Source organism: Bubalus kerabau, chromosome X (assembly GCF_029407905.1).
Source record: "Bubalus kerabau isolate K-KA32 ecotype Philippines breed swamp buffalo chromosome X, PCC_UOA_SB_1v2, whole genome shotgun sequence".
Lineage (NCBI taxonomy): Eukaryota > Metazoa > Chordata > Mammalia > Artiodactyla > Bovidae > Bubalus > Bubalus kerabau.
In genome coordinates this window covers 27,460,086-27,471,388 of record NC_073647.1, presented here as the reverse complement: position 1 = coordinate 27,471,388, position 11,303 = coordinate 27,460,086, and the positions used below count along the sequence as shown (strand labels likewise).

At 39.1% G+C, this 11,303-nt stretch overlaps 1 protein-coding gene across 5 annotated transcripts in view; it reads left to right on the top strand.

Annotated features, from left to right (window-relative positions):
- The first annotated feature begins 626 nt into the window (after window positions 1-626).
- Window positions 627-11,303, top strand: part of MCF2 (MCF.2 cell line derived transforming sequence) — a 67,844-nt gene continuing 57,167 nt past the window's right edge. For 2 of the 5 annotated variants that reach the window (XM_055563536.1, XM_055563535.1), the window contains exons 1-2: window positions 627-953; window positions 10,351-10,470. In XM_055563536.1, coding sequence (XP_055419511.1) covers window positions 903-953; window positions 10,351-10,470 — 171 coding nt within the window. In that variant the 5' untranslated portion in view covers window positions 627-902. The remainder of the gene's footprint in view (window positions 954-10,350; window positions 10,471-11,303) is intronic. The other 3 variants (XM_055563533.1, XM_055563532.1, XM_055563534.1) reach the window with 2 other exon arrangements.

Below are 11,303 nucleotides of genomic sequence, written 5' to 3'. Positions count from 1 at the left end.
TAGAGGTAAATACTGAATACAAGCTAATTTCAAGAGCAAAAGTTGACATTCAGAAAGAATTTCTGGTGAAAACAGCCATTGTATAAATAGATCTAACTGTCTTCGTATATTATTTTAAACTAGTGTCTGTGAAGTAATTATATAATTTGATTTGAAGACCTTAATTTCTAGATTTTTAAAGAAACTATGCAGGTAGGCTATACTTCATAATGATAGGAGACTATATATATATATTTTTTTTTTTTTAGTTACACATTTTGGGGAAATGTTCCTTCGGGAGAGAATCCTACCCGTCTCAGAAAGTTTGCATGTTCTGTTCTTTTTAGATTATCATCAGGACAAAATCCCACAAACTATTAACCTTTCCCAGGCTTAAACCCAGAATAGAATTTAATAATAATAATAAAAAACAGAATTGAATTTCAAGTTACATAGCGGGGTAGGGCAAGAATAAACATATCTGTTAATACTACCTTCACAAAGATTCTTAGCATTCCACCTTAAAAATCAAAATGCGCAGAGAAAGCCAGCCCCATCTAGCCCCTAGGAGGAGAGTTTTTTTTTTTTTTTCTTCCTCCACTCTTAGGAAAAGCCTGATCTTCCTGAGAAGTCCAGCACCAGCTAATCCATGAGGTTCAATCAGGCTAAGTAATTGGGGGAATGTGTGGACTCTGAATTACAATGAGCAGTAGGAAAGGATCTGTCAGCTGACTAATCAGAGATAGTGGGTTTTTTTTTTTTTTTTTGCAGCGCTGCCAGGGTGGTAATGGAAGCAGCCACGGTAGCTTTGTTTGATAGAGATTTTTGGCTGCCGCTTTTAAATACTACCTAAGACGCAGCTCATATTTCATCAATGTTGCATTGACAATTGGAAAAGAAGCGTATTATTGTGTATAGGCGAGATGGCAGAAGCAACTCCCCCGAGAGGCAAGATGAGGTTCAGAAGGAATGCGGTAAGGGCTCTGCCTGCAGTCCTGGAAAGCCTGTTCCCAAGTTCAAGTGCAGGAATGCTGCAGCATGGTGCTATAGCACAAACTGCTGAATGGGGCTTTTCAGGACGGAGGGCGAGAATGGAGACTTGGATTTGCGTGGATTTTATTGATGTGATTACTGTTATATGGACATAGGGCACTGTTAAGGCATCAAGATCTAAATGTGATCAAATTCATGAGGAAGCATCCTTCGTCATGGTATTTATTTAAGAGTGTATGAACAATATTGGCAGAGTAGCTTAAAGTCACTAGTTATCAATTAAATAATATTGAACAAAAGGATTCATCCTTCTTTTCACCATGGACAAGTCGATTATGGTATCATGGACAGATCTGCAGATGACTTTATCAGTGTTTAAAAAGGCTACATGTTACTGGATAAGTGAAAAAATGTTAAGTATGATGATTTGAATTCTTTCTGATTTCAGTTTTTCCTCAAATTAAAAAAAAATATTTCCCCAAATTCAAATGTTAAAGATGCAGAATTCTAGCCCATTGACTACCTTTTTTTAAAGGAAAAAAAGAGTGACTCACTGTTATTTATAAGCTAGAATTTAGAAATCTCTTCTTTCAGATACAATTTCAATTTTTCCCATCATTGGTTCACTTATATACCAAATTCCCAGCAAATTTCAGAAGGGCTATTTAGATGTCATTTGGAGAAATGTGAAATAACACTAGCTAATTTAATAATTAACTGGTCATCAGTCCAGTTTTCGGTGCTGCTCTTTTTCTTTCAAAACTTAAGATAATGTTATTGATGCTATGATTTAAAATAGAATACCTGCTTGTTTAAATAATCAAGACAACACACAAAAAAAAGAGAGAGTGACAATCAGTCATAGAACAGAATGACACTTGGAATCAAAAGTAAGATCAGGGAAATAAACCAGTAAGAATTTTATTCTTGTTGAATGTCAGTGAACATCCATGGGTGAGTGGTTTATTTTCTAATAAAGCTCTTAGCACAAGATAGTATTTTTAAAATTACAGTTTAGGATATGAATCTTTTTATTTTGACAAAATTGTATCTCCAGCTCTACACATGATTTTGTATTATGGGAATAATAGCTTAATATTTTTAAACAGACAATTTATGATGCACAACAGATGCCTGTGTATGTCCTTTACAATATTGGGTGCAACTGACATAAGTACTTTTGTTATCAAAATTAATTGACTTAAGTGTTAAGATTCCTAATTCCTTTATATGCATAGATGTTTTCTCAGTTCTGAACTTCTTTTCCTGTATATGCATGCATGCATGCTCAGTCACTTTAGTCGTGTCCGACTGTTTGTGACCCCATGGATTGTAGCCTGCCAGGCTCCTCTGTACATGGGATTCTCTAGGCAGGAATACTGGAGTGGGTTACCATATCCTCTCTAGGGGATCTTCCCGACCCAGGGATTGAACCTGCATCTCATATGTCTCCTGCATTGTCACGCAGGCTCTTTACCACTAGTGCCACCTGAGAAGCCCTTTCTGTTTATACACATACCATAATATACACAGAGATTAATGCAACACACAAGTACTTAATGAGTAGGTATATCTAGTATTGTGCTACAGACAATATGGGTTACATAGGTAAACATGGAATGGCTACAGAGCTGAAAGAGCTGTCAATCTAGTAGAGAAGGCAGGACATGTTCATAAATAACTATTCTGAAAGAACTTCTAGCTGGTGGGGAAGGCCTCGCAAAGGAGATGACATTTGTTTGGACCTTAAGGAATAGCATGCTGCTGCTTCTGCTGTTGCTAAGTCGCTTCAGTTGTGTCCAACTCTGTGCGACCCCATAGACGGCAGCCCACCAGGCTCCCCCGTCCCTGGGATTCTCCAGGCAAGAATACTGGAGTGGGTTGCCATTTCCTTCTCCAATGCATGAAAGTGAAAAGTGAAAGTGAAGTCATTCAGTTGTGTCCGACTCTTAGCGACCCCATGGATTGCAGTCTACCAGCCTCCTCCGTCCATGGGATTTTCCAGGCAAGAGTACTGGAGTGGGGTGCCATGGCCTTCTCTAAGGAATAGCATATGTGTCTGTTATCTTTCTTGGTGTCTTTACTCTCTTTTTCTCTCAAATTAATTACTGAAGTTGTCCGTAGGAACAGCTAGCTTGAAATGAAATTGATTGGATTAAGTCTAAAGCCTAGAACTATAGTGGAAGACAGATTTATTCTGCTTGCATGGATACAGCTTGACCAGAGTGAAAATTTGCAACTCAGCTGGTGACACCATGGTTTGACTTGGAAGAATCTCTGGTGTTGGGCTGATTCTGGAGGCTACGATAGGTGGCACCTGGGAGGATGGTAAAGTGGCCTTAGAGTCCACAGATAGGCTTCAGCTGGCTACTTGATGGAAATTGCAATGACTGTGAACAAGTGAGGGGGGTTGTTGAGAATGGATATGGGACAAGAAGGGTGAGCCACAAGGAAAGAGCATTCCTGGGGAGTGTCCTATGCCTGAGGTCACTTGGCAAGGGATTTAGTTAGTGTACCATGCTGTGCTTCAGTTTGCCCATCTGTGGAAAGGCCATAATACCTACTTCACTGCAATGTTACAAAGGCTACATAGGATAATATACGTAACAAACCTGGAGCATATGTCCTAGGCTTTCAGTAAAGGGTTCCTTTCTTATTGTGACCCCATTTCTTTGCCCTAAAGATGCTCTAGGAGTATAAATTGTTTTTATAGTAAAATAATCAAACTTTTATGTGGTATCAGCCACTTGTAAAAGTTTTTTAAGAAGTAGCTAGGATAACTGAAAAGGGGGCAGAGATTGTGTGAATTGCGTTTTAGATGCTGCATAAAATAACATTAAACAAGGTTAGTTTCCAGGCTTCAGCAGTGAAATGTATCAAGTGATGCCTTCGGTCATTGTTATTGCTGTGCTAACTGTCGTGAGGCCATGTAGTTGGGTGATCTGAAGGTAGGCATGAGGAGAAGGGATTCAGTGTCTTCTCTGGGAGGAGAAGAGGACAGAAAGCGAATTATCTGCCCCTGAATTTGAAGAACCAGTAGGAGCTGCTCCCCAGGGCTGGGGTGGGGCCGGGCTCAGAGATGGAGAAATGGCTCTGAGCCCTGTGAAGATGGGCAACATGTTCACTTTTACCGAGGCGCCTTTAAGCAGTCACATGTTGGAACTACAAAAAAGAAAAAAAAAATCGCCTTCAACCAATGCCTAAAACCAATGTCGTTTCCTCTCTCATGCTGCATGCTTTTTTTTCTGTAAAGAAAAAAGCAATCAAAGAAAACAAGGCTGACCCTTGCTCACATCCTTTTGCTTTTTTGACAAGCTCTTGAAACGATTTATAGTTTTAAAATCTAGGGTTTATTTGGGCAAAAATAGAAACTGTGCCTTTTCATGTTTATATAACCAACCAGATTAGAGGTCTGTAAGGCAGCATGCTGGAGAATGTAGAACATCGTTTCCCCAAACCGAATGGGAAAGCCCAAAGGTCTGGAGCTGTATTTGCTGTAAGCTAGAATTTCTTGAAGAATTACTTAGCATCACAAAAGCTTAGCATATTTGTTCCCAGTTGCTGCTGTAACTAAGTACAAACTTAGTAGCTCAAAATAACCCAAATGTATTGTTACAGTTCTGGAGGTCAGAAGTCCAACTGAGTCTCACTGGGCTAAGACCAAGATATCAACAGGGCTTCTGAGGCTTTAGAGGATAATCAATTTCCTTGACATTCTAGTTTCTAGAAGCTGCCCACATTTCTTAACTCATGGCCCTGTATCACTCTGACCTCTGCTTCTGTTGTTATATCTTCTCTGATTCTCGTGCCTCCCTCTGTTTAATAACTCTACTTGTGGTTGCATTGTTCCCACCCAATAATCCAGGATCATTTCCCCATCAGAAGGTGAGGTGAGGTGTTAGTCACTCAGTCATGTCCAACTCTCTGCGACCCCATGGACTGTAGCCCTCCAGGCTCCTCTGTCCACGGAGTTCTCTAGGCAAGAATACTGGAGTGGGTTGCCATGCCCTTCTCCAGGGGATCTTCCCAACACAGGGATCAAAACTGGGTCTCCCGCATTGCAGGTAGTTTCTTTACCACTTGAACCACCAAGGAAGTTCTGAAGATTCTTAACTTAATCACATTTACAGAGTCCCTTTTGCCTTGTAACATATTCACAGGTTCCAGGGGTTAGGATGTAGACATCTTTGGGGAACCTTTATTCTGCCTACTACACTCAATTCCTCCAGTTGTGAAATGAGGGTAAAAACAGAATCTACTGCGGTTAAAATACTTAACATAATGTCATAGTAATGCTCACAATGAGGAAAGTTCTCATAGTAGTCACTCAATAAAAAGCAACATTCCAACCCAGGGCCATCGAGCCAATCTCCTATTCCTACCATAAGGTTTTGAGAGGCCCTGAAGACATATAAAAATGTATGTTCATGTGTGTATATATATATGTGTGTGTGTGTGTGTGTGTGTATGTGTTTGCTGGAGAGAAGCTATGAAAAGTCATTCATATGAAGTTGTGGATTTACTGCAATTAGTTTGGCAGTCACATATTTAAATCTGGGATAAGTGAGTGGGACTGGGATTAAAAAGTCAAGTGTATCTGATTCATACATGGGATCTAATGGACATGAGGGATAGAAACAATATACTTGGTGTGAACTGTATAATTTAGTTTTCTAAAAAATGTAACTCTGACAAATCAAATGAATTGTTTGAGTGCCACCCAGTTGTTTAGTAGTTTTGCCTACTAAATAATAGCTGTTGCCTACAAGTTATTTGTTCCTTCAAATGGCTTAGATTTAAGAGTAGCTATCAGTTTAATGGATCCGTGTATTCTAGGAAGATTTGCATGGCGGTTCAATAAAGATTCTAAAATTATCCTATAATGAACAACATTGCAAATGTGATTATACAGGCAATAAATGAAGTGTTCATCCTTGATAGTGCTTTTTCTTTAGAAATGCAAATTTGGTAGGCTTTTTGTGATAAGCGAATCACTGAACATTTTGAAGGAATTAAGGGAGGAGAAGGTATGATAAAATAATCAGGAAGTTTTACTTAAGAATGATCTGATTAGAATGTAGAAATATTTTTGGAAGCATTTTATTCAGCTTTGAATGTTTATAACTATTTTATCAAATAGACAGAATAACTGATTTAATGAAACAACCAACATGAAATCTCTGACTTAGGAGCAGCTGAACACCCCCAAACCCTGCCTGAACTCTCTTTCCCATGGATTCTGTGGACAGTGATTCTGCGTCTCTCTCTTTTCTGCTTTGTCCCCTATTGTGTGATCAGGGGCCTGACTGCTGGGACAACCTTGTTCTCCTAGGAGTGGCAGGGTAGAGACCAGGGCCTGACCTTGGGCAGAGAGTTACCACATGGTTTTCTCTGTTCCTGTAGTATCCTCCCCTACCCCCACCCCCAGTTTTGGATGGGGGCGAGTATTCCAGGCTTTAAGTTTGTCATCCCTGGGGTCGGTCGCACATCTAGAGATTTCTAATGCAATACCAGAAAATATGACATTAAGGAAAGTCAGAAAAAGACAATGAAGCCATATCAACCTAGAGTCCATGAAAGAATAAAAATAAGAGTACTTTAAGCGCTTTAAGTGTTGGCAAACGTAGGATGCTTTCCATTCCATTTATTTATTTTTCATCGCACTGGGTCTTTATTACTGCTCGGGCTACTCTCTAGTTGCAGTGAGTGAGGCCTACTCTTCACTGAGGTGTGTGGGATTCTCATTGCAGGGGCGTCTCTTGTTGCAGAGCACAGGCTCTAGGTGCTTCACAGTGGAGCACAGGCATGGGCTTCAGTAGTTGCAACATGTGAGTTCAGTAGTTGTGCCTCCCGGGTTCTAGAGCACAGGCTCAACAGTTGTGGCACACGACATGTGGGATCTTCCTGGACCAGGGATTGAATCCGTGTCTCCTGCATTGGCAGACAGATTCTTCACCACTGAGCCACTAGGATAGCCCCTTGATTCCATTTAAAAGTGAAAAAATAAGCTGAGTCAAGGCAGTTAAGTATAATACTAATACTGGTAATTTGCCCATGTGAAGAAGGAAAGACTTAACTCCTAAACTGAATATTTCAGGGTAGAAATAGAATTAGTGCTCTCAGTCTAGAAATAGGTCCAGAGTTCTCACAAGTCCCTGTCCGGGTTTCCCCTTAAGCAAGCCTTTATCCATAGCCTGAAAAGCCTTTTGTCTAAGTCTACTTGTGCTTAAGTCCAAGAACCCCAAGTAAATTAAAAAAAAACTACCCTATTAGTTTTTTCTAGGGTTGACAAAGTAGCTTTATATTTATTATTTCTTTTAACTTTTATAACAACTGTGGGAGGTATTATACCATTCTTAGCATAAACTAAAGTAGACATTTGTACATAATAGACAGTGAAGAACAGGGAAGCCTGGTGTGCTGCAGTCCATGAGGTCACAAAGGGTTAGACATGACTTAGCAACTGAAAAACAACATAATAGACAGTAGGATATACAGTATCATTGGGACTCTCTGTTTCTGTTTCCAGTTCTCTATACTTGTTTGCTTTGTTCTTTGAAATAAGCTTCCTCTGGCTGTAGGGGTCATGGCTACCAGTGGCCCTGGAACTGTACCCTCTAAGTTTCCTTCCCTTAGTGCTAGTTCAAAAAATGCTAGTGTGAGACTTGGATTCTGCTTACATCAAATTTTCATCCCATGACAAATCATTGTGTGTTAGGAGGGCAAGGTCATGTAGAAAGGTAACAGTTCTCATTAGGAACCAATATTAAGATTAATAAGAGAGTGTCTTAGTCTTTATGGGATGCTATAACAGAATACCATAGATTGTGTGACTTATAAACAGCAGAATTTACTTCTCACAGTTCTAGAGTCTGAAGTCCAAGGTCAGGTTGCTGGCAAATTCTGTATCTGGTGAGAGCTCATAGATGGCCTGCTTCCTTCCTGCTTCATAGATGGCCATCTTTTCTGTGTCCTCACATGGCTGAAGGAGTGAAGGAGCTCTCTGGGGCCTCTTTCTTAAGGGCACTAATCCCATTCATGAGGGCTCCATCCTCATGACCTCGTCATCTCCTGAATACCCCACCACCAAATACCTTCACATTGTGGCTTAAGTTTCAACATAGGAATTTGGTGGGGAGAGGATGTAGAATCTCATGGGAGGAGAGGGTAGTGCAGACATGGCCCCCTTGGGGAGTGATCAGTTGGATAGCCATCCCAATTTGTGTCTGTTTGTAATCGTTGTTTAATTTACTGATTTAAGCTTGTGCTCCTTTCTTTTCCCTATTTGTGTCACATTCAGTTCTCTTTCCCTCACTTTAGTTGTCATTGCTACTTGTTTATGTTTTTATCACCATCTCAAATTAAATTTTAAAAATTTCCACTTTTGAATGTCATTTCAGAGTCTAGGTCTTATCCCTCTGTGAAAGTTATTCTTTTTTTAAAAATAGACTGTATTGTTTAGTGCAGATTTAGGTTCACAGTAGAAAGTACAGACTTCCCATATATACCTGCCCCCACAGTATCTTATTAATTTTTCTTTTATAGTTTTTCTCAATTATTAGTATTTCAGCATTCCTGAAAGATGACTGTATTTAAAGCATTTTGAGCATATTTTGCTTTATTATGCTTCACTCTGCTCTTTTGAGGCTGATGACTCCCAATTCTATATTCCAAGTCTAGGCTTCTTTCCCTCCTCCCTTGTACATCCATTTGTCTGATGGACATCATCTGGTTGTCCTGCTGACCCTTCCAACCCAATAGGTCCAGGAATAAGAATCGGTATCTTATCCCCCTCCTGAAAGCCTGCTTCTCTTGTGTTCCCATGTCAATAAGGGTTGTACCATTCACCCAGTTAATTACTCAAGCCAGAAATCTGGAAATTGACTGTCATAGTCATTCTTTTCTTATCAGACATATCCAGTTATCATACTTTGCACATTATACCTCCTAAATTGTACCCTTATCCCTGTTGTTGTTGTTGTAGTTCAGAAACTCATCATCTCTCGCTTAGATGACTGTTCCAGCATGCAAACTCATCTGTTTGCTTCCATTCTTGTCCATATCCAGTCCATTCCCAAAACCAAAGTGATCCTCCTAAAATGCAAATCTAATTATGTTGCTCTGCTACTTAAAAACCTTAAGAGTCTCCCCTTGCATCCAGGAAAAGACCCAAGGTCTTTCCTGGTCTGGATCCTGCTCATCTTTCTAGCACCATCTCCCATGACTACATCTCTCCACCCTCCGGCAGCATCTTCCTCTAGCTTTCCTGACTGGGACCTCTTGATGTAATACAGACTTGGGTACCAATTCAGACTTCACCAGTTGAGCCAAGTTATACTTAAACTCTCTGAGCCTCACTTTCTTTATTTGTAAAAGCAGATTGCCTAACTACTTCACAGGATTGTTATGAAGAGGAACTGTGATGATGTTAGCAAAATACTTGGCATACAGTAAGCATTTGAATGTGGTACTTTATTACTTATATCAGGCCATATTATTCCAGCCCTTGTGAATTTTGCATAGGGTCCTCCTTGTCTTTTGTACTCTTTCATTTAACAGTTACTTCTTGACCACCTACTGTATGCCAGTATTCTAAGAAGTTGGAAAACATGGATACACCAGAAAAACAGTCTGATCCACTTTATTCCTCTTTAGGCAAGTCCTTTTTGACATTCCTAGGTCTAGGATGCTCTGTGCTACACCTTCCTGTTGTATATTATTCTAATTCCCTTGTTTCATTTATCAACTTATCATGCTATAGAGTAAATGATGCTAATGGACTCTAGACTGTCATTTTCTTGCAAGCTGGGTAGGGACTGTATGTTATTAATTGGTGTACACTGAATGCTAACAGTGCCTGATAATCATTCACTTAAATACATGGAGGAAACATGTAGAAGATATTTGGTGAATGTCTCTTGGATGAAATAAAAATACAAGTCCACAAAATAGTTTTCTTCCATTGTTTACTGCAGGTATTCACTATTTCAGCTCCCTTTAGGCTTTTAGGGCTATCCTAGAAACCTGCCTCCTGATTCTGTTTTGCAAGGATTAAAAACAATTTGAGTACAAAAACAATCACGTTTAAAATGAAGCTTAAGAGTATAATTCTTCATAATGTGGGATTGACTTCAGTGTGAGAAAATTCCAGGCCACAAGCACTGCAAGGATCTGACCTGATGACCTTACATTCATTTCATTTCTATTTTCGTGTTTTAAGATGTTATCAACATCCATTTTTTAAGTTTTATCTTTTCAGTGGTTTTTATGACTTTAGAATTTGTTTTCTTTGATTATATATTTTTTGCCATGTGCTCACTCGAGTGCATGTTTTGACAATTTTTTTCTTTTTTTCCTGTGCTGTTTTTTCCCCTATAGTCTTCATTCCCTGGGAACTTGCACTTGGTTTTGGTCCTTCGTCCCACCAGTTTTCTCCAACGAACTTTCACAGACATTGGATTTCGATTTAGTCAGGAAGATTTCATGCTCAAATTACCGGTAAGAATATATTATTTAAGTGTTTTGACCCTTTCTCATGAAGAATTTGTATCATGTTGTTGTTATTTTACATGTGGTCACAAGTGCATGTAAAAGAAAAAAATTTAGAATTTGTCTTCCAAAAATGTAAATTCAAAATGCCTTAAAGTCTTCTGCTCCTACTGTTAAAATAAAGGAAAAGATTAGTCAATTTGTAACAAAGCAGTTCGTTTTGAAAAAAGATGTAAATCCCATATGTTATATATGTGTGTGTGTGTGTATATATATATGTGTGTGTATGTATTTGTGTGTGTGTATAAAATCAGGACATTTTATTTTTAGAGAATAAAATGAATGTGTGTTTTATGTATTTGACCTCCCATGAACTTACATCCTGAGCAGTTCAGAGTAGCTTTTTTTTTTTTTTTTCCAGAAGATATTTTTATACACTTTTAGTGTAGGAAATAAGAGTGCTCATAAATTTTGCTACTTTTGCAAAGATCAGTCCCTCATGATAAATTATAATTTACTACAGAAAGCCCTTCCTTTGTCATGGGCTTAACATTCTTTCAGAGGGTTGACCACAGACAGTGCAAAATTTTTAGGTCAGAGAGAGTCAGGTGTTCGGGTTTCTATGGAGATTACTTTCATTTTACAGAGAAATGTTTTGTAAATGAAAACTGTTATTCCCTGAGGGAAGGGAGCGTATCCATGTGTGTGGGATGTACAGGAGAGAATTGTTAGAACCATTTATGAAAGATAAATTTCTGCTAAACGAATGCTAAAGTTCATTGTACAGTTGGCTGTGTGGAGGAGTGCCATGGAGGGCAGTTAACGGTATCTTTCTCACTTAT